The 23,110-nt window shown below is 45.3% G+C and overlaps 1 protein-coding gene across 5 annotated transcripts; it reads left to right on the forward strand.

Moving 5' to 3' along the window:
- The first annotated feature begins 610 nt into the window (after positions 1-610).
- LOC309570265 (interleukin-17A-like) lies at positions 611-22,006 on the forward strand. Of its 5 annotated transcripts, none has more exons than XM_082276972.1 (5): positions 611-927; positions 12,825-13,078; positions 19,838-20,120; positions 20,630-20,874; positions 21,555-22,006. In XM_082276972.1, the coding sequence occupies exons 3-5, from the start codon at positions 20,028-20,030 to the stop codon at positions 21,790-21,792; spliced, it is 576 nt and encodes a 191-aa protein (XP_082133098.1). In that variant the 5' UTR covers positions 611-927; positions 12,825-13,078; positions 19,838-20,027; the 3' UTR covers positions 21,793-22,006. The 5 variants fall into 5 exon arrangements, with proteins under 5 accessions (XP_082133098.1, XP_082133102.1, XP_082133101.1 ...); XM_082276976.1 differs by having other exon boundaries at positions 19,932-20,120; XM_082276975.1 differs by having other exon boundaries at positions 12,825-13,049; positions 19,932-20,120.
- The last annotated feature ends 1,104 nt before the right edge of the window (positions 22,007-23,110 follow it).

Genomic DNA, 23,110 nt, shown 5'->3' on the forward strand with positions numbered 1-23,110 from the left:
CCTCCTCATCCTCCTGCAGCCCTCTGGCCATTAAAACATCAAACTGCTGTACCTGCAGTAAGTGGCTTTATTCTGGAAATTTTGGTGGGGTTTTTTTCTGCCAGGACTGAGTTACAGCATCGGAAAAAAGGGATAAAATGCCGAAATGTGCCCGTCCCGGCACGGGACAGCTGAAGCGGTGTCACTCAACACGCCGCTGTCAGCGGGGTGATTGAGGTGGACAGGAGGGGCCGGGAAGGGCCACGGGCTGTAAAGGACACGGGCAGGTGGGGGGACGGGGTGGGCTGGCCCCGGGGGTGGGCGATACAAAAGGGACGGTGACAGCCGGGCAGGGCAGGGACCACGCGGGGATGGCAGGAGCATCCTCGGGGTACAGCGAGGTGGGAAGGGGCAGCGGAGAGTGAAGAGCCAGCCCGAGGCCCGGGGGGCTGGAGGCTGCTCTGCCCTGAGCAGGATGAGACAGGAATATTGATGGAAAACGTTTAGCCACAGAGCCGGCAAGGGAGCTAAGAGGATACTGAGGCGAGGCGGGGGGAAATGAGCCCAGGTGGTAGAAAATTGATGGGAAGGTGAGGAATTTAACATGGTTATCCCTAGGGAAGAGGGAAAAAATAAAAAAAAAAGGAGGCATTGGTGTAGAGGAGAGTGGGAGAGGGGGAAATGCCCGAATCCCCAAACACACTCACACACACAGAGGGGTCAGTAGCATCAGCTGCTTCAAGAGACTTGTGGGCAGCCCCAGGCATAGGCTGCTTGCTGGAGAGCACTTCTGACCACACCAGCTCCTGCTTCCTTGGGGAAGCCTTGGAAAGGATGAACCCCACCCGTCGCTGAAGATGCCAGCCCAGATAACACCCCTGGGGAGCCACAAAGCCACAAAGGACCCAGGAGAGGAGGATGAAGGCACCAACTGCTCCTTTGCCGAAGGTAATGTCTGCAATTTATTGGTTTTTAATGTAATGCCTCCTGTGTGTGAGATTTATGGCCAAGCTGGGAGTGCACAGGCAGCAGCCAGTGCCTCACATCCAGGGTTGTGGAAAGCATCCTAAGGAGCCCTGGGCAGGGCAAAAGATGCCACAGATGGGAAAGGGAAAGGAGGTGGGGTGGTGTCCTCATGGTTCAAACAGGGCCACAGACTCATTACCAAATTCCCAGGGATCAGACCACCCTGCCTGGGTGTGATCTGTGGCTGTGGCATCGAAGTATCCTTTCCAAGTGGGTGTGTTCAGGCTCTTAGCTGTGGACAGGCAAACCCCAGGGATGTATTTGATTTTCAAGACCATCTCCAAAAGCGCAGTTTTGTTCTCAAGGGCAGCAGGGTTGGTGTTTGGAGCCCTGTTGGCCAGGTCTCTCCTCTCAAAAGTCAGCCCTTCAGGGACCCAGGGGGTACAGGGACTGCTGAGGACGGGCTGCAGGGTGGTGGGAGGGAAACAGTTTCACCCCCTGGGAAGCTCTGCAATCTCAGATTGCTCCCAAGGAGCCTCCTTTAACAGCGAAGGGTGACAGCCCAGGTGATGAACACCTTCCAGGGGAAGTGACCTTCTGACTTTAATTCTCGCCTTGGAATAAGTGGTGACCAGCAGGTTCCCACTAGTGCCTCCCTGTCACCATGTGCAGCTGTTAAATTATGTTATCCCCACTCTTTTTTTATTTAATGCTCCAGAATCGTTATTGGACAGTGAAGTGTTTTCTTCATTTCACCAACGGAAACCATGAGTACAGGCATCCACAGGTGCAAATTCATCCCCATTGACCTGAGATGCTTAAGTGAGGAGTTTAAATGATGAGCACAGTCACCCCTGGCTCCTTCTGGAGTCAACAGAGAGAGGCAGCCCCCTCTGGACACACTCCTGTCTGTGGGTCCTTGCTCTCCACAGGTGTCTGTTTCTTGTTTTTCCAGCCTGTTAGAAGTATTGGTTAATTTAACTGGGAATGAATGACTGAAGCTGTCAAAGCCCAGCATGCATTTATCCTCCTCCAGTCTCAGCTCATCCCCTCATTTCCCTGTTTTTGGATTATAAGGAGAGGAACTAGCCAAAAAAAAAAACAATTAGAGGACAAGGGTACTGTCCTCTTTCCCAAGGCTGTACAAGAGGCCTCCTGGCCTCCAGGAGCTCCAACCTGGGGAAAGGTTTGTGACATGAGGAGACCCAGAAACCCCCAGTGAAACAGTCTTAGGTGCAGTAAAAAGGCAAGGATGATTCCCCTCTTTTTCAAGCCAGTGGCAAAAATCCAAATGGGCTTCTTGAGGGACAGATACCATATATTGCATCATTAAATTAATTTGCATTCAAGTTATGGGGGAAAAAGGAAAACCACAGAGCGAGGGAGGCCATGCTGAGTAGGTATGGGCATTGCTACAGGTACTCCAGCTTGTTCCAGGCCAATTACTGCACCTCTGTGCCTCAGTTTCCCCAGCCACCATCTGGGAATGTTGATGGACTTTGCTCAAGTGCAGTTACTCTGCTTTGGTGAAAAGACTGGTTAAGTAAAACACGATGGGGCTAAACCAGACCCAAGATCTCAGTTTAAAATCACCAGATAAAACAGAAAATATAACTTAGAGAGCCGTAATATAAATATCTTTTTATAGTGAGATAAAAATGGTGGAAATTCTAACAAGGAGATGAGTAGGATGGGCAGGCACCTTACAAGGGCTGCCGGTGATTCTGGCACAGCCTCTCTAAATAACCTTGGGCAACTCATCTATTTTCACCTTTGTGCCTCCCTGTTTTAAGGAATTAAATGTAAGCACGCTGGGACTGAGTGATGTTTCAGAGGTGCTTGCTGAGGCCTTATTCCCACTGAGACAGGGAACTGATCACCAGAGTTAATGGAGCAAACGCACTAAACTTGGAGACACTCCCATGAAACCCCACCAGAGTTTAAAGAAAAACAGGCTCTTGAAACACCTCCAAAACCCAAGGGCCTAAATATAGTCTCTAGTTAGAGATAGGCAATATTTTGCAGACAGATGCAAACTTGATTTCTTGAGTTTTAAGCTTCCTGGAGGCTGTGGTTAGGACAGGCTTCAAAAATCTACCTTGAGATAACTAACTTGGCTCACAAAGCTAAAATGTTAACCTGACTGACTTGCCCACAGAAGATTGCAAAAGAGACAAGAAAAGGCTCTACATGAGCTTTTGCCTTATATGAGATGCCTTTTGGTGCAGGTAGGGGACAATGAGGTGGTAAAATCCAAACAAATCTTTACTGGGGAGAAGGGCAGAGTATTAGGAAGGGGGTTCCCCTTTTAAATCAGTGGGATGACTCCTGTGTACTGCTTCCCTTCTTTGCACTGCTGTCACATCCATGCACATCTCTGTACATGGGGGTGTAGTCAGGAAAACCAAAGGCTAAGCTGCCTCCCTCCTTCCAGTAACAACTGCTCCCAGCAAAATCCTTGCAATCCAGGATGGAAGAAGAAACTTGCCAGAGAGCCCAGAAGAGTGACTGCCCGAATGCCAGGGGTATCAGAAAGCCCATTTTGGGAGTATCACCTCCCATCTTGCCCCGGTGACAAACCCTCCCAGTCACAGGGACCCTTGGAGGACAGCTGCCCCATTCTTTCTTCCTTCTCTTCCTCACACCAGGCAAGGACAGATGTGGCTCTGGGTATGCCTCAGATGATTATTCCAAGTGGCTCCAGAAGGCATGGACCGTTTGCTCTTAGTTTGTATATCTGCTGTTCACAAGGAATATAATATCCCAGGGCAGGCAAAAAGAGAGATGCTGGCTGTAAATGGATCCATTTATATCCTACTGACTTCCTTCTTTTCCTTCTTTTCCTTCCTGGCTTTTATGGCCATTCCTGCCAATCTTTTGTACTCAAGTATCTGTCCCAGTCAGCTCCTTAATTTCTAACTATTTAGCTATAATTTCCTTATCCACATTTCTTCATTCTGCCTGTTTTGGGTTTTGTAAATCTTGGAAGTGTGGCCTGGAAATCCAGCCTAGTGAGTGTTTACTGCAACAGTCCCAGTTAATTCTACTCAATGTATTTAATACAAATCTTGATCCAATTAGGTTTTAATATCATCAATAAATTCCCATTTATACCAACATAAGATTTTAAAACCCCAGTCCACAAATTGGACCAGAAGAGCTTATATAAATAAGGAATATTTACCTACCTACATGCTTGGAATCAAGGATCTTCGAGGTAACTAAGTCTGTTTCCTCATTAATCACTCTGAACCCTTTTCTGATCCCAGAATTTCCATGGTACTTTGACACAGGCCTATGAGAAGTTTAAGAAAATGCCACCAGTAAGCACCAATAATGGTTTTAAACTGAGGGCTAACAAGGCTAGGAAGAAATATCTCTTCGTTCATTATTGCTGATAGCTCATGTAAACAGATTTATGCACTCAAAAGTCCGGGAATCCACAGCCTGTGTCATGGCTCTGCTGAAATCTCTGGGAGTTTTACCCTGATGTCAGCAAGGCTCATCTTCCTCACCTACTCTGAGTCAAAGGCCTTCATTTAACTGGGAAGTAAATATTACATTGAGTTCTTAGTCTCAAGTATAGTGAACGCTCCTATAACATTGATCTGACTTAAACAAAAAAAAAAAACAAAGCAGGAATGTTTTGCTGTGGGTATTTTTAACACCTCTGTTGTGCTTGGTGTAAAAATCTTAAATAATGGAAATTCAGACACCACTCCTGATTCTGGGAACTTTTAAACAATATAATTTCCTGGGTCACTGCATGACTCATCTCTTTCTGTAGAATTTGCATTCATTTGTTCAATCAGGTACTGATTGAAATAATGACTATGTGAAATTCCCTGCCATGAATTTCTCTAGAAATCATGAAGAAAAGCCTTTATATGGCTTTAAAGAAAACAAACAATTTCTCCCAAAAGCCACTCATCCCTTCACTTCAGTCAACAGGGATTTTTGTACAAGCAAAATTACTTAGAGCATCATGTACAAAATCAAAATCATGAAGTTTTTAAGTGAAAATAAATTTGAGCCATTTGTACACTCTTCAGTCTGTAAATCCACTGCCCCAGCTGAGTATTAGGATGAGCAACACCATGGGATGGATTTCCATCCTAAACTCTTTTGTAGACATCATTACATCAGGTACTGACACAGGTTTGAATGGCTGACAAGGAGGGAAAATATAGGGGCAGAAAAACTGAGGTGGTTACATGTGAGATGTGAAAAATCAGCAATGTCAGACACTGGGGGACATTGCAGAAGTGGTATTTCCTGAAGTACCATCATGCAGGGGAACACCTCTGTCACAGGGGAGGATGGAGAGCCCTGCAAGAATGGAGAGAGTCTCTGATCCAACTTCTCCTACACAATAAAATGTCTGGAGAGTGACAGCAAAGCTGAGGAGAGGGAGCCGTGCTCCGGGGAGAGCTGGAGCCTCTGAGGAGTGTGTGCAGTGCTGCTCTGCACCCTGGAGTCTGTGCTGGGCCAGCAGAGCCTCACTAGGGCCTGCCTTCAAAGAGGATTTATGTTTCCTTCAAAGCTTGGGGTTATTCCCACCCTGATTTTAGTACTTCTCATCACCTGAGATCATTCCTTAATCTTTTGGCTCTTTTGGAAGAGAAAATGTGAGAGAAAAGTTGTTTGTTTTTTTTTTTTTCCTGTCCTATATATTTGTGTGGACTGGTTGTGTATTAGAAACTTGGGTATTCCCTCCCCTTTTCCATCCTTGGAGATGCTTCCACTTAGAAATAAATCATCTTTGTGAATCTGTGCCATGAACAAATCGATTCCAACCAGCTGTTTCCCAAAAATGGCCATAACTCCCTTTGAGCATCCCTGAGCATGCCAGCCCTACTGAGGAAGAGAGTGTGCAACAACCCTGAATCAAGGATTACTACAGGAAGGAACACCAGGGTACTTTGCTTTTCACTTCTGATGATCATTTCTATCATGAAATGCAGAAATCCATCCATGTGTCCTGCCCTCTGTGCCATGACAGGCTCCTCCCAAAGGTGCACCAGGGCTTGGCACAAGTTGGAACACAGGAAATTCCAATTAGATATTACCAACCAGGTTTTTCACCATCAGCATGGTCACACTCTGGGAAACAGACCCCAAAAGACTGAGGGAACTCCATCCTTGGAGAGATTCAAGCTTGACTAGACGTGGTGCTGAGCAACCTGATCTAAGTGCTCCTCCTTTGAGCCTGCCAGATCCTTCTGACCCAAACCACTCTGTGACCCTTGGACTTAAAGCTTATTTCTGATCAGCCAGGCCAGGCTCTGGTGAGCTGCTGTCTGGTTCTGAAGGCACTGCCTGCTTGGCCAGGCAGCTCTCCAGGACCACATCCCTGTGTGTGTATGAGCAGCTCCTCTGCTCAGCCAGGTCCTCAAGGCCCTGCCTCAACACCAATAATAACGACAAAGTGAAAGGAAAGAACACAGTCTATCACCTCTCACTCATGTGACCTTTTTTTTTACAGCAAACTTTAGCTTTTGAGGATTTCAGGGCTGTCAAAACAAGTCCAAGACCTTCTCCAACATGCACTTCCAGGAGATTCCAGGCTTGAGCACTGTGCAGAGGCACACACAGGAATGCTTGCTGACACTCTGGAAAAATCTGAACCACCTGGGAGTATCCCTCCAAAACATCCCAAAATGCTCCAGGGCACCAGGGAAGTTACAAGGGTTGTGCTGTCACTGCTTTACCAAGGAGGAAGCAGACTGTTGGCTCTGAAACACATCTGAGGAGCAACACTACCCCTTCAGGAGTGCAGGTGCAGAGCTGTCCTGCTGGCCAGAAGGCACAATCCAGACTTCTCTTGTGAGATGACATGCTTCTTTATATCCCCATATGGATTAGGCTGCTATGGAATGTAAGGAAGTGTGTGGTTTCAGGGAGACATCGCCTGTGTCCTCTGCTCCCAGCGACTGCACGGAGTCCAAAGATTTCCTGTAACTGCATTTTATTTGAATTTGACTTTGTCAAATAGAGCCAGGCAGTTTATATTCACTTTACAGTGCCCTCAGCACCCACAGAGAGCAGTGCATAGGGATCTGAACATCTAAAAAGATTGCAAACTCCTGAATCCATGCAAATTTGATAACTAGAATGTATTCTGTACATCTTTCTCTTGAAAAAGCACGCAGTAAGTAGACTGTAGGTTTCGCCTAATCCAAATAATATTCACTCTGTCCTGAAAGTGTTCTTCAACGGCTTTCTGAAAATCACTACATCCCAGAGAACATCAATAATTCATGGAGTCACAGAATGGTTCAGAATCTGCTTCCAAAACTTCCCTCTATCCCAGGTTGCTCCAAGACCCATCCAACCTGGCCTGGGACACTTCCAGGGGAGGGGCAGCCACAGCTTCTCTGGGCAACCTGTGCCAGGGCCTCGCCACCCTTGCAGCAAAGAGTTTCTTCCCAATATCTTATCTAAATCTACCCTATTTCACGTTGCCATCCATTCTCAGATGGTGGAAAACGCTTCGGATTAAGTGACACAGAGGAAGAATTAAATAGCACTGGGTAGGGTTGACTTGTGAGGAGCGAAACTGAGTATGATCCAGATGTCTCAAAATTCTTCTCTTTACTCCCAGTAATTCCTAACAGGATCTTCTTTGATGGGATTAAAATGAATGCTACAGGTACAGGAATTGCTGTAGTGGATTGTTGAAGGTTAATTCCTTGCACTGTCTCAGTACAGGAACAGGACAAGCTGCAGGAAGTCACCTCCTAATTAATATGACACTGTGGAGCTAAGCAGGCACACAGCCTTATCAAAAACAGAGAGATTTTTTTTCCTAAATCTGTGTTATCATAACTCAGGACAGTCCTGCCATGTCACAAATGTCTCTTCCTCCTCTGAGCACTGTTTAATTCTGTGCTCTAATATTGCATAGCAATGAGCTCAGTGTATTTTTTTTGCAAACAGTGGACCAGTTGCCTTTAACCCCTCTAGGACAGCCTGGAGATATCCTGGATATCTCCAGGATATCTTCAAGATCCTGTTACATGGAGCTGAAGCGTTCAAACCATTTCTTATACATTACCTTCTTCCACTATAGATCAAATATTCAAACTTAAGGCAGTTTTCAGTCAGTCTTAATTTATTTTAAGAAAGAATTTAGGAAATTTTTTCAAACAACTGTTGTTACCATTGTGGCCTAGGTCTGAAAGGTTTTCAGACCTTCATTTCCCATGGGAAATTTTAGGAATTCCACTCCAAATTGCCCTCAACAAACCTGTTCTAGTTAGAAGCTTAAAAACCATACATATGTTTCAGACATTAATGTTCACAACTTGATCATCTTCAAACTCCTGACTGGGAATGGCCCTTGACCAGCTCTAAGTGCAAAGCTGAGCTTAGGAACTGTTAGGGTGAGCCCCAGTAGACACAGGTCAAAACTGTGCCAGCAACTGTGCTAAACACAGCAGCAACCACTGAGTTCCTGTGCCTGCACCTCAGCGCTTTATAAGGCACCAATATAGACCCTGAAACCAATGACATTTATGTTCCTTAGCCACCAAGATGATTTGCAAAATTTCAGTCTGAATCAAAGCCAAGGTTTCTGCATCTGACCCAGGCCCTGTGGTCTCCTTGATGTAATCCAGGAAAGCACTTGTCAAACCATTATTTCACCCTTTCTTGTACAGAACCGACTCTTAGGTTATGAAAACTCCAAAGAGAAATTGAGCAGAGAAAAAATATCTTTTTTTTCCTTCTGGGCTGCATTAAAGGAAGAATGGCCAGCAGGCCAAGGGAGGCAGTTCTGCCCCTCTGCCCCTCTCAGGTGAGAATCCACCTGCAGAGCTGCCTCCAGATCTAGGGTCCAACAGCAGAAGGACATGGAGCTGCTGGAGCGAGTCCAGAGGAGGACACAAAGCTGCTCCAAGGGCTGGAGCTCCTCTGCTCTGGAGCCAGGCTGGGAGAGTTGCAGGTGTTCAGCTGGAGAAGGATCCAGGAAGACCTCAGAGCCCCTTCCAGAGCCTAAATGAGCTCCAGGAGAGCTGGAGAGGGACTTGGGCCAAGGGATGGAGGGACAGGACACAGGGAATGGCTTCCCATTGCCAGAGGGCAGGGATGGATGGGATATTGGGAAGGAATTCTTCCCTGTGAGGATGGGGAGGCCCTGGCACAGGGTGCCCAGAGAAGCTGTGGCTGCCCCTGGAAGTGTCCAAGGCCAGGCTGGACGGGGCTTGGAGCAACCTGGGCTAGAGGAAGGTGTCCTGGGCCATGGCAGGGGGTTGGAATGGTGTTTAATGCCCCCTCTAACCAAACAATTCTGTGGTTCGAATCATAAAAACTAGGCAAGACAAAAAGGCACCCAATGGAATGAGCAGGCAGGGGTGCGATTCCTGACCTGTGTTCCCTCCCTGACTTGGCTGATCAGCCCATTGTCCATGTCTCAAGCCCAGCACTTCCTCTCTGCCTCTGGTGGTGTCTTCATCTCTATGGTAATGAAAACCTGTTGCAGTCTATGGAGCTGTGGACTTTATTTAGTTGCCAAAAAAGATGTTCCCAGTGCCTTTGGAGTCTGCCTAAGAATAGTCCAATGGCTTCTAGCTTTTCTTCAGCTCTGTGCTCTGCCACACCTGCACATCACATGTGGCTGTCCCAAACAACCTGTGGTTCCTTGGATGGTGCCAGAGGCTCAGGTGTTGGCAAATTAAGCCAAACCTTCTGGCTGGCCAGCTGAGCCTGTCCCTAGCCTTGACTGACTGCATGAATTTGGGGTTTATCACTGGAGTGGAATCCCATCCCTTATTTACTTTCTGCAGCTGTTCCCGGCCTGTTCCGCTGGAGCCCGGGATCAGCAGTGACTCTTCCTGCACAGCACGGGCCAGGATTGAGTTACAGGCACACACACACTGGCAAGGACACAGGAGAAGAAATAACCTCCACATGGGGCGAAGGTTCGGGAAAACTTATTGCCTGTCTGGGGGGGTCAAGGCCCCTGTTTTAATTCTGTTCTTCCCTCCATCCTCTGGTTGTGTATCCACACCCAGACCATGACAGAAGGTAAAAACTCTAATTCCACCTAAATTCTGTCAGGTTTGAAACATTCTAGTGCTGATGGGGCAGAGTATGAAGTGAATTTTATAACTGGAGGCTGGCAGGTATTTCTTTGGCAGTAAGGTAGATGTTTCCATAGGGAATATAGAATTTAAGTTGCTGAAGCTTCCCTTGTTAATGAATACCCCAATGAACAAAGAGAAAGTAGGAAGCAAGAAGAGGAGTCCAGAGGTTACTCAAATTAATATTTCTCCCAACACTGAGCAGTGAGAAGACAAAGGGAATAAAAAAGAAATTAAAAAAAAAAAAACACACAAAAAAGCCCCCAAAACAAAACAAAAACAACAACAACAAAAACCAAGGGAAAAACCCCTCCTAATAAAAATGTTTATCAGAGAAAAATGTTTCAAGTCACTTGGGCTTGATGATCTTAGAGGCCTTTTCTGACCTTAATGATCCTATGACTCTAAGTCCCTGAAAAACCACATGCACATGGAAAGGGGCCTATGCACAGGCTTGGAAAAATGCTGCTTTTGTCCTGTTTGGAAGCTCCCCCATGCCCTGCTGCTCGTGGTCTCTGGCAGCTGTCTCCTCACTGAGGGTCCAGGTACAGCTGGAAGGCTCAGGGTGGCTCTGAAAAGTGATGCCTGACTGACAACTGGCAGGTGACTTCCCTTCAATGGACAAAGGAGGTGTCTTTCCTCCCTCCCACTTTTCCCTTTTTTCACTATTAAAAAACAAAAATAAAAAAAATAAAAATAAGAAAAAGAAAGAGTGGAAAAATACGGAAGGAGGAAGAAGTGGGGAGGAAAGAGCTGCATGAAGGTGCCTCCATGGCAGGGGGGTTGGAACAAGATCATCTTTAAGATCCTTTCTGTTGAGCTTTGGATGGGATACCCTTCCTTCTCAGACCAGGGTAAGAGAGCAGAGGAGACTGCTGTTCTGCTAAGTTCTTTATTTCATTGTCTCATAGCTTTCTTGAAGGCAGAGTTCAAGGGGGGTTACATGATAAGGCCAAGCAGCAACAGCAAACAGCAGGCAGAAAACAGCTGCTTCTTCTAATTCTAGTTTCTTCTATAATTTTTTCTTACTGAAGTGTGGATTATATTTGTTAATTGACCAATAAGATTAACACACCATTCTAGTTTTTCTTTTCTTAGCCTATCCTGGTCTAATTCTAACAGTCCTAAGCCTTACACAAGTGTTACACAGGTATTACACAGATTTGTGTGTACAGTTTCTATCAGCTCTTATTGTTTATGTGAACACTCTATCTAAAAAATGGAACAGTATAGTTCTATCTATATTTCGTCTAAAGTAAAGAAATTCTTTGAAAAGGCAACATTGCTGCAGCAAGAACTGTGTTTAAGGTGTCTGCTGCAGCTTTTTAATGTTTAAGGCACTTAGCATATATTTCTACTAGAAGTTAAAAATCTGAATTTCTATTTCACTTTAGTGTGACTTCATGTATCTCAGCCTATCCAAAGGTTTTAATTCAACCCTTGTGCTTTGGCTTCCCTCTGGGCCTCAGTCCAGAGAAGCTTTCACTCCAACACTTTCCAACCCAAACTATTCTGTGATTCTAGGGTTCTAAGATAAATCTCCATACATTTGCTGCTGTGGCTCAGGATGGGCCAATCCTCTAAGCTACACAAGACTTTGCTCCTTACCCATGCCTAGGCTCATGAGCTGGGACCAGATACCAAATCAAGCCCAAAATCTATGAAACATTGAGACAGGGATGCAGAATTTGCCTCCTGAGGCATATCCCCACACTTCAGTACTGTTGATTTATGCATTAGCGAGAAAATTACCCCAGTCCTGAAAACCCCCCAGGAGTCAGGGCATCAATGGCCTATTACTGCAATCCTAGGGTGTATCACAGCCATAGGGAGGAGGAGAGAAGATCCAGCAGGCAGGAACTGTGCAGCAAGATTGATTTATTTAATTATTTTACAAACTCTTTTATAGACTTTTTTCTTCATAGTCTAATTGGACAAAGGATCAGCCACCCCTTGGGGTGATTGGCTAAAATCCTAAAACATCCATTGTCAAAATATTTTTCTACTGTACTATAAACAAGACTTTTCAAGGCTGCAGGTGTTTGGTTGTTTACATAACTCTGCTACCTCTTCTGTGAGAGAGAAAAGTCTCTCATGGACTTAGAAAATGGCAAGAAAATCCTTGCTAGCAGCATTTTTGCATCTACAATTGCCCCATGTACAGACCAGTTCCCAGCCAAAATGGATGTACCAGCACCTCGACTGCAGAGCTGCCTGCTGCTCTGGGGTCTCAGCACAGGAAGGACATGGGGCTGTTGGAGCAAGTCCAAGATGAGGCCACTATGTTGATTTCCTCTCTGCTATCAGGAAAGGATGAGAGAATTGTGGTTGCTCAGGCTGGAAGAGAGAAGCTTTAGGGTGACTTAATTGTGGCCTTCCAGTGCTTGAAGGAGACTACAGGAGAGATGGAGAGAGATCATTTACAAGAGCCTGGAGTGATAGGACAAACCAAAAGACAGTAGAGTTAGATATTAGGAAGAAATTCTTCTCTATTAGGGTCATAAGGCCCTGGCACAGGTTTCCGAGAGCAGCTGTGGCTGCCCCATCCCTGGAAGTGTCCAAGGCCAGGATGGATGGGGCTTGGAGCAACCTGGAATAGTGGAAGGTGTCCCTGCCCATGGCAGGGGGTGAATGAGGTGATCTTTAAGGTACTTCCAACCCAAACCATTCTATGATTCTATGGAGAATGGTGAGGTCTCCTCAGCTGGTGTCATAAGTGCTGCACCATCCTCCTCTCCCTCTGAGCAGAGGTCAGTCCTTGTGTCCCCTGTCTCATGTGTCCCATTCCCGTTGCAGGTCAGGAGCAGCCGAGCCGAGGGCGTGCTGTGGTCCGGAGCTATGCTCTGCTCTGGCTGGTCAAACGGAACCAAGCCCGTCTTCCTCGGAGGTTTGGTCCCCTTCAACCAGCTATAGCAGTGTGGAAAACACCAAGCCAGGAAGGTTTGCCTGCCTCTGCCTCAGCTCAGCCTCACCAGCCCTTCCTCCCGGATGGATCTGCTACCCCTCCGAACGTCTCCAGAGGTGCATCTGGGGATGAGGCACCTGGAAAGGTTTGGGATAGGCTTTTGGTTTTCATAAGCATCACTGCAGGCAGGGCTACTCCAGCATTTCCTTCATCCCTGGAAGTGTCCAAGGCCAGGTTGGATGGGGCTCTGAGCAACCTGGTCCAGTGGAAGGTGTCCTTGCCCACAGCAGGAGGGCTGGAAGGAGATGAGCTTTAAGGTCCTTTTCAACCCAAACCATTCCATGATTACCAGAGGCCCAGAATATCACACACAAAGCTGTTGGCTCTGGAACATTCAGCAGGTTCCTAAGTCAATGTGGATCTGCAGAGACACAACCATCTTTATTTCCTTTCCCTATCAATCAAACTTGTATCCACACACCCCCTTTTGCTGAGCACTGCCAGACCAAGTAATCTGTAAGTAAATTATTAAAAAAAACACATAAAGAACAAGAGCAACATATTCTTGAAAACACTCTGTGTCCATGTTTTTCTTACTTATTTAATGCAAAAAGGAGCTATAAATAACAATAATCTGCATGGCAAAGGTTTTTGACATCAGTTATCCCATATCAACTTAGCCACAACACACACACCAGATCACACATCTCCCTGCGAGGTATCTCTGAATCTTCCCACACTGCAGCTAATGAAGAAAAACAGCCAAAAAACTTGAAAATGGCTTTGCTGACCTGTTCTCTGAGCCAGGCTATGAACTCAGATGTCTAACTTCAGACATTCAGCTCAGCCGGTTGTTCCCCACCTTCACCCCACCAAAAAAATTTCAAAGCTGTCAATAAATAAATGAACAAAGGTATATCAAGTTCATTACGTGCATGATCCATGACACCCTTATATTTTGCTGGATGGATGGGGAGGAGGGAGCATGGATGCAGCAGAATGAGCAGTGGCACCAGTCTGTTCCAAAGCAGTTTGGATCTCTGCTGAGAACAGAAATGACACATCTTCCCGGATGCAACAGAGCACAACTTCATTTTTGTCAGGTCTCCATGGACAATGTCCCTTGGAAGACCCAGACACACAAAAGGCAGCAGTGTGGGGGGGGACAGTCTGGCCAGGATCATGTGTGTGACAGAGCAAAGGACACCAGGCTTTAAGTCCCCATGGGGAGGGTTCTGAGGGGCAGGAAGGATTGTACACATTGTATGGGTTTGCTGGCACTCCTGAGTCTAGGAAGGTTATGAAATTCAAGTTAAAAGACAAATTGTTCCTAAGGGTGGTGAGGCCCTGGCACAGGGTGCCCAGAGAAGCTGTGGCTGCCCCTGGAACCCTGGAAGTGTCCAAGACCAGGTTGGATGGGGCTTGGAGCAACCTGGGCTAGAGGAAGGTGTCCCTGCCCATGGCAGGGGTTGGAATGAGATGGGCTTCAAGGTCCTTTCCAACCCAAACCATTCCATTATTCTATCCCCAGGTTCCCTCTCACTCCAGATGCACAGTTAATTCATCCTGAGCAAGGACTGTGTCATCCCTGACAGTTCATGGATCGTAACCACCGAGATGCCCCATTTCACAGTCCTAAATCCCTGGGGATTTCTGAGCATTTAATGCAAACTGTTCTCGGTTTTACCTGGGAATGAGTCAAAAGGGGATTTTTTAACACCTCATAGCTCACTGCACCTCCCCTCCACACAACCTGGGTTTGCTCAGCACCACATCAATGCAAGGGACACCTGTGGAGCACAGCACTAGGCTGTGGATCCCCAGAGCCTCCCAACAGTGGGCAAAGCAAACCCCAAAAAAGAAAACCCTGGAGAACCAGGACATAAGCGGAAATAGTCCCACAACTTTAAAAGATATTTCAGCCAACTGTCCTGCCAAGTACCCCAGAGAAATCTTTTCAAAAACATGAGTGGGGAAAAAGTACCCCTGTCTATTTGCTCAATTACATGAGGAAAATAAAACGTGTAAAACAAGACAGAAATTAAAATGCCTTCTCAGAATTGTGCATTGGTTGAAACAAAGGACCACAATTCCTTTTCTAGCCCAACTGGGCTCAGCACATTCAGTTCAGCCAGAAAAGAAAGATCAGGGATGCTCCATTCTACCTGGCATACACCTATTCACTTTGCCTGTGTACCCATGGCATCAGCACAGAAGGACCAGGTCTGGTTAAGAGACATTTTTTGGGTTAGAACAGGACACAGAGCTTCTGTCACCCACCCATGGTCCACACCCCACCTTCACAAGGCCACATCTCTGAGTAGGAAGCCTTCAGCAGTGCTTATTCTCTGAAATCCCTCCCTGGGATAGTTCTGGAAACTTCGCTGAACCGTGGTCAGAATTAGCATATGATTGGAAAAGGGATGAATTTCCATTACTTATTTAAAGAAAAAATAAAAAATATAAAACAAGTCAGACTGAACCGCAGTGAGGTGAAAGGGTTCAAAAATTAGGATCCTACTGGTGCTTTTACAGCTCTCACCAAAACCACTCTGAGTCACTTATTCCATAAAGCCTTTGTATTCTGACCATTTCTTGCACACAAAATGTTGTGGCCAGGAGTGATTGCTCTGCAAGATAAAACAGAAAAATAGGAACTTCCTTTCTTAAAAAGAGATGCTTCTGGAAATTCAAGATCAGGTTGGATGGGGCTCTGAACAAGCTGATGTAGTAGAAGATGCTGCTCATTGCAGGGTGTTGGACTACATGACATTTAAAAGGTCCTTTCCAACCTGAACTACTCTATGATTCTATGATTTTTTGATTCCATGATCTTTTGATTCCATGATGAATGACCAAGATTTTCAGATTTTTCCTGGGAGCAGGCAAATGGCTACAGTAGAAATTAGTTTATTTCTGCCCTATCAGACCTGCCTGGCAACTCTGATAAACTCTGGGATACAGGAATATACTGGTGAGAAAACAAGTTTTCTGAATTTAATTTGGTTTAAAAGTGGTGGAGCACAAACTAAGGGCTGGATTTTGGGCACACAGCACTGACCTCTCAATGCTCCACAAGTGTCCCTTTCCTAAAATGTCATTTTGCAGCTCATTTTCTTGAAGCTGAATTCCCAGATACCGAGTATCTATAAGATATTAGTTATGCAAAATTTAGGTATGAAGTTGGAGATGATCATTTCTACTGCAGCAGCTGGGGAGGAAAAATACAGGTGTTTAATAGAGGAAAAATGTTGCTTTGGCTCTTCTGCTGTGTCTCCTGTGTAAAAATCAAGGGGTAGGAGACTGGTGCAGTGACTTTATAGAACCATGGAATGGCTGGGACCTTTAAAGATCATCTCATTCCACCCCCTGCCATGGGCAGGGACACCTTCCACTATCCCAGGCTGCTCCAGGCCCTGTCCAGCCTGGCCTTGGACACTTCCAGGGACCCAGGGGCAGCCACAGCTTCTCTGAGCCTCACCACGGAAGAATTTCTCCCCAACATTCCCATCTACCCCTGCCCTCTGACAGTGGGAAGCCATTCCCTGTGTCCTGTCCCTCCATCGCCTTGTCCCAAGTCCCTCTCCAGCTCTCCTGGAGCCCCTTTAGGCCTTGGAAGGGGCTCTAAAGTCTCTTCTCTTCTCCAGGCATGTGGCAGATGGATCTGGTCTGGACACCAAGCCACTCTATCACTCCCCCTTTCCAGCTGGATGGGGGAGAGAAAATAAGAAGGGAAACAACTCATAGGTTGAGACAAGGCAGTTTACTAAAGCAAAAGTTTGCTCGTGCACAAGCAAAGAGAAAAACCAATAATTTTATTCTCTACTTCCCATCAGTGAGCAATGTCCAGCCACTTCCTGGGAAGCAGGGCTTCAGCACACAGAGCAGTTTCTCTGGAAGGCAAACATTGTAAACAACAAATGCACCCCCTTCCTCCTTTTCTTAGCTTTTACCTGAGATGACATCCTATGGTATGGAATCTCCCTTTGGATAATTTGGGTCAGCTACCTCAGTTGTGTGCCCTCCCAGGATCTTGGCCACTTCCAGCCCCTCAATGGGGGAAATGGAGAGACAGAGCTGGTGCTGTGCCAGCCCTGCCCAGAAGTAGCCAAAACACTGGGGTGTTCCCAAAACCTTTCCAGCTCCCAATGCAAAGCCCAGCACTGGGAAAGCTGCTGTGGGAAACTGAACTGCAGCTCAGCCGGACCCAACACAGGGTTGGACACCCGCAGTTCTCCCAACCTGGCTCCAGAGCAGAGGTGCTCCAGCCCTCCGAGCATTTTCCTGGCCCTTCTCTGGATTTAACCAATTTGAAGGGGACCTCTGAATGCGTCTGACCCAACCATCCACTCATAGGATGTTTTAATTAAATTGAACTAAAATTAAATGTCAGTGTTTAACCAGGGTGCTCAGAGCCTTGTCCTATCAAATTCTGAGTTTCCCACACATCACCACTGGTCTCAGGCTCAGTCTAACCCCAGAAATTACCTCCACAATACAGAGTGGGTCATGCAATGCTTGTATGTAGGAAGGAGAGTGCTGCTGTATTTACAGGGGTTTATAATAGGTACTGAAAAATATTATCTTCAGCAAGAAAAAACCAAAAAGTAAATGTCTTCATACTTGCAAATAATAAAAAAAAATCTTATTTTACAGAAGTATCATAAACTTAACTGATAGCAATAAAAAAAAAAAAAAAAGTGTAAAGTATTTGGAGTTCCCTGGAAGTTCTCTTTTAATTTACAACAAGTTCAGTCAGGACTCCAGAGCTTCAGCACTTGTAGGGTCTCTGTGGCTGCCCCATCCCTGGAGATGTCCAAGGCCAGGTTGGACGGGGCTTGGAGCAGCCTGGGATAGTAGAAGGTGTCCCTGCCCATGGCATAGAGTGGAACAGGATGGTCTTTGAGGTCCCTTCCTACCCAAACCGTTCTGTGATTCTAAGATACTATTTGAGGGGAGAAAGTGTCATCAATGCCAACACACTCAGATTTCATCTGAAGAATCTCAGCTGAGCAAAGTACTTCAACAGAAACTTAATCTCAAGAAAGCTTTCACCAGGGCCAAGAGAAGGGGTAGGTTCCAATTCAAAAGGCTTTTGATAATCTTTAATTTTTTGTTTGTTTCAATAAGCCTTTGTTAGTGTCCCAGTTTCCAGATCTCTAGCTAAGAGAAAACGATGTGTCAGAATAAAACAAATCTTACAAGGTTAACTCTAATCTCATGGGGAAAATCATATTAATCTTTTTTTTTTTTTTTCACTTCAGAGCATTAAAAATTACAAAACGATTATTTTGCACTCGGAAAAATCTTGAAACCAGAAATGCAAGAGTTTCCTTTGTATAATTCAGACCTGGTAGAAGCATTTCAAGACACACGTGTTCTCCTCAGACCTTCACATCTTGCCTATGACAACTGCCAACAAACACGTTTACACCTTGATATAAACCATGGAAATTTTTTCTTTCACCATTGCAATGTTGTGGTGGATCAGCCATGTTTGAATGCTTAACTATTCACCTTTCAAGTACCTAGGTAACCCAAACCACTGACGTATTTAGGGTAGACAATTTAGGGTCAGGCTGGTTGAATCTGACCTTCCGCTACCTTGTAGGCTTTCAAAAACGTATTTTGCTTCTAAAATTGGCAATTTAACTGACCCACTTTGAAAAGATATTTCAGTAAATGGCAGTAGAGAAAACCCCTTCTGAGGGAACCATTTCCTTTAACCTGTGCACCTCTAGCTTGAAGAGGGAAACTGAAATACACGTTTAATTTCTGAAGCATCAACATCTTTTAAACAAGCGGATGTAGGTCATGGATATCCCAGAAACCGCAAACTAAATTCTACCCTTATTTGCATCCTCCTTTGGATGGAACAAGGTGAGTAAAATTTGGACTTAAGCATAAATATTAAGCAAATGTAAAAAATCCGTACCTTCTCCTCATCATTTTCATGGAAAAACCACCAAAATTAGGCCTGGGAAAAGTTCTGATCAGTGGCTCAAGGCTGTTACACTGAGTGTCACTTTATAGGGCACATCTGAGCTACTCGTAACCCACTGTCAGAGCAAAGTGATGGGAGTATTTCCTAAAAAAAGAAATACCAGCGAACAGACTCGATATCATAGAATCCTAGAATGGTTTGGGTTGAAAGGGACCTTGAATATTATCCAGTTCCACCCCCTGCCATGGGCAGGGACACCTTCCACTATCCCAGGTTGCTCCAAGCCCTGTTCAACCTGGCCTTGGACACTTTCAGGGATGGGGCAGCCACAGCTTCTCTGGACACCCTGTGCCGGGGTGTCATTTTGCATCTCTCAGCCTTTACAAAGTTTCTCTGGAGCCCCTGTCCTCCCTGTAACTTAGGAACTGGAAGTTTAACTACATCCATCACACTTCCCAAACTCCTTTCCTTAGGAACAAAACAGTGTCTCATAACACAAGAGAAGCAAAATGAAAGCAAAATGAAAAAGTGGCAAGCTCAAAACAAAGCTCACTCACTTTTTTTCCCATGTGGAGAATGACTGACTTTTGGGAACTCATTATCGCGAAACATTCTGATCAACACTGAGATATCACACCTGAGGTTTAACCATGAATAAAAATAGCCCAGTTCAGAGAAGAACTGAGCTTGAGCGGGGACATTGCTCCTCAGACATCAAGACAAATTACAGCCCATGGGAAGAATAAGAGAGCAATTCGATGGTGGCCAGCTGTCCAACATCTGCCCAATTTGGGATGAAAAGACATCAGACAGACCTAGGAGCGAACAGATCCAAACCTGTGCCAGCAACATTTGTGTTTGATACCTACAGTATCCCGATTTCAAACTGAATACTTTGCACCCACGAATTTGTAATGTTTGTGGTTTCCTAAAATCATCTGGGTTTTTCTGGTGTTTCAGTGACAAGGCTGAAGGAATGCATCTACAGATCTAAGATATATCCTGTATGCCACCTGTGTTAATGGAACCTATATACATACACGTCTTAATTTAGGTTATGGTCAGAACCACAGTGAAGATTGGGGAAAAAAACACCTACTCCAAATTATTTAGCACAGCCCAGAAACCCTTATAAAAGGTCCAGCATCAGATGTACCCAGACACCTTCAGTTCAGCAGAGCCCAGCACAAGCATCAGAAGCAGTAAGGGAACAAAGATGTCTCCAACTCTTTGCGCTTCTCTGGTAAGAACTTAAATTCTGGATTTATTTCCCCCCCAGTTTGACAGAGATTTAATTTAAGATTTAAATTCTAGTAGATTGAATAGGGATCTGCATGCACCTTTAAAATGCTTGTTTAAATCAATAATTAAAAATAACTAAAATGTGAGAATGCTCATGGGGCAGCAATGAGACTGTACATTAGCAACATGGGCTACCACAGCATTCTCTGAGGCAAGAAATACATTGAAAACTCAACCTTAGAGTGTTTTTCTTCTTGTTATAGCCTTTCTTCTATCGTCTGTATTATATTATTTTCCATAATTTAACATTTTTTAATTGCCAAATTACAACGGGGTGTATACCATACCTGTCAGCACTGTGAGAATCAGTTAATGAGAGCATTGATGTGACATACAGCACATTTTCCTATGATTATTCCAACCTGCATTATAAGCTTTAACTACCAGTTAGGCTGACTGTGGATGAATTTCACACCTGTCTTGTGCCCTAAATGTACCAATTTTCTTCAGCTCAGACCCCTGCTCCTCGTGCTGCTGGCCGTGCTGTCAGCCAGCATTCCTGCCCATGCGAAGGTGATCAAGCCTGGGCTCAAGCCAGAGAACATCTTCAAGCAAGCATCTGCTGGATGCCTGACCCAAACAGACTCAAAATTCCCCCAAACTGTGAGAGTCAACCTCAGCATGAGCAACACGAACCAGGACACCAAAGCCAGTCCGGATGTCAGCAGACGCTCTCTGGCTCCGTGGGATTACAGGTATGATCCCTGTCCCTACAGCCTGGAAAAACACTGGAAGCCCTGGACAAGAAAAATGGTTTCATCTCTATTTTCAGTGCTTCACAGTTGCGAGATTTTGGAAATATGAGGGTGTCCACAGTCCCTATAATCCTCTTTGAAAGAGAGCCAGTACAAAAAGCAGCACAAAACAAATGCATAGCCTAGGCAATATATAGAAGGAAAAGCAAATGACTTCTATAATTTAATTAATTCGTGTACTGGGGCAAGCTTTATCTTCAAAAGCATTCTTTACCTGAAGCATCATAAAAAAATACCTCAGGGGGTTAATATTGCACCAAATTCAATGGTGGCTTAATAACACCAACATTTCACATTTTGGGGAGGAACTGAAGGCTTTGGGCTCTGTTAGTTGCAGTGACACGTTGGGAAGCTCAAATCATTTCTGATCAGTCTTTCAAAATCAGTGCCTGCTTGAAGCAAGTCCTTTGCAAAGGCAGTTGCATGCAGCCATGCATTTAAAAACATCCAGTATTTAGTTACTTACATTTTATTTCTGAAAAACCTGGGGTTTTGGAGAATCTGCTGTCCCTCCATAGGAAATATACCCCAGGATGCACATGTTCCCGAGCTGGGAGCCCATAGTTATCCAGACTATCATGCCTTTGGATTCAAATACTCCCTTTCCTGCCAACCCCCAGGATCGACGAGGACCACGACCGCTTCCCCCGGCTGATCGCGGATGCCGAGTGCCGCCACTCGCGGTGCGTGACTCCGGAGGGGCAGCTGGACCACAGCCTCAACTCCGTCCCCATCAAGCAGGAGATCCTGGTCCTCCGCAGGGAGCAGAAGGGCTGCCAGCAATCCTACAGGCTGGAGAAGAAAATAATCACCGTGGGCTGCACGTGTGTCACCCCCTTGATCCAGCACCAGGCCTGAAGGGAGCCAGAGGGGCAAGGAACTACAGAGAATTTCCTTGCATGGAAATGAAAAAGGCTGATCCAGCCTCCAAAAAGCTGAATCAAGCCATAAAAATTAACTAGAATACATCAGAATGTACTGAAAATTAGGTGTCTTGGTTAAAAAATTTAATGTTTTCCCCCCAAAAATCTTGAACTCCACAAATTCAGAATCGTGACACCTCCACATGCTGGGCTGCAAAGTAATGGGAACTCTACCCATCTTTAGTTTACACTTTGAAATGTCTATTTATATAAATCTATTTATTCTGGTGGAAAAAATGGTAATAATGTATTATCCTAATATATTTTTTTAAAGTATTAAGGTAATGTTTATTTATCTTTGTGTAATAAAAAATAAGTGGAAAAATTCTTTGGTATTCTCCTTTCTTTCTAAAGAAGTCTTCTTGATAAGGCAAGAAATCACTTAATCATGACCATAAAGAGATTTACATAATGCTAAAGCCTCAAATTCTCTTGGTAACATCTACCTCTGCAGCAGTAGAACGTAAACCCCATGGAAAAAAAAATTAGAGAAAACACCATTTTACCAATAGAGAAGCTAAGATACCTGGAGGAAAATAATTTATAAAGTGGCACCCAGGAGATTCACGTTAGGGACAGACAAGCAAAAATATTTCTACTGGGTAACTACCCACTTATCCACCAAATCATCCGACTGGAAAAGGATTTTTAAAGATGGATTCAACGCAATACTTTGAATACTTCTTTGGGGGGAAGAAACTCCAAGAAGCTCCCTCTCCTAAAACAGCGATTGCATTTCCACTGCTGAGCTTTAACTTTGCTCCAGCATTATCTGTGAATCTCAGCCCAGCCCGTTTCAGCCTATTTCTTGTGGAGCGGAGACACCACCTGGGCACACCTGGGGAAGCTCACGAGAGTCAAGCAGGTGACTGAAGCAATTAACCACCTCTTGCTGATTGCAATCATAATTTTCTCTGTGTTCATGTCCTTCCAGTACGTTTTCAGCGCTTCAAATGTGGAGCACCCTGACATTGCACTTCAGCTGCGGTCAGACGGGGTTTGCGTGGGTGGGTGTCTGGCAGAGCAGGTGGGTTTATTTAAAGCACACTTGGGTTAAAAGCGCTCCAATGAACATGCTCCATGTTTCAGAGAGCAAGGCTGGCTGGTGAAGATGTGGGCGTTTTGTTTGCTGCTGTCTCAGGGAGGTGTGGCCCTGCTCAGGCAGTGGCAAATGCAACAGCAAATATGGAACTTGTAGAGATGCAGAGCTCGGGGCTGAGAGTCCCTAATGAGAGGGAGGGTCCTCTCAGGTG

The sequence above is a fragment of the Coloeus monedula genome, assembly GCF_965178545.1.
Source record: "Coloeus monedula genome assembly, chromosome: 2".
NCBI classification, from domain to species: Eukaryota; Metazoa; Chordata; class Aves; order Passeriformes; family Corvidae; genus Coloeus; species Coloeus monedula.

What these genes read in the sequence shown, in the direction of transcription:
- LOC309570265 (XM_082276972.1), top strand. Translation starts at nt 20,028, where the DNA reads ATGTACCCAGACACCTTCAGTTCAGCAGAGCCCAGCACAAGCATCAGA. An exon ending in CAACTCTTTGCGCTTCTCTG is followed by an intron (nt 20,121 to 20,629) that starts GTAAGAACTTAA and finishes AATTTTCTTCAG; the next exon opens with CTCAGACCCCTGCTCCTCGT. An exon ending in CTGGCTCCGTGGGATTACAG is followed by an intron (nt 20,875 to 21,554) that starts GTATGATCCCTG and finishes GCCAACCCCCAG; the next exon opens with GATCGACGAGGACCACGACC.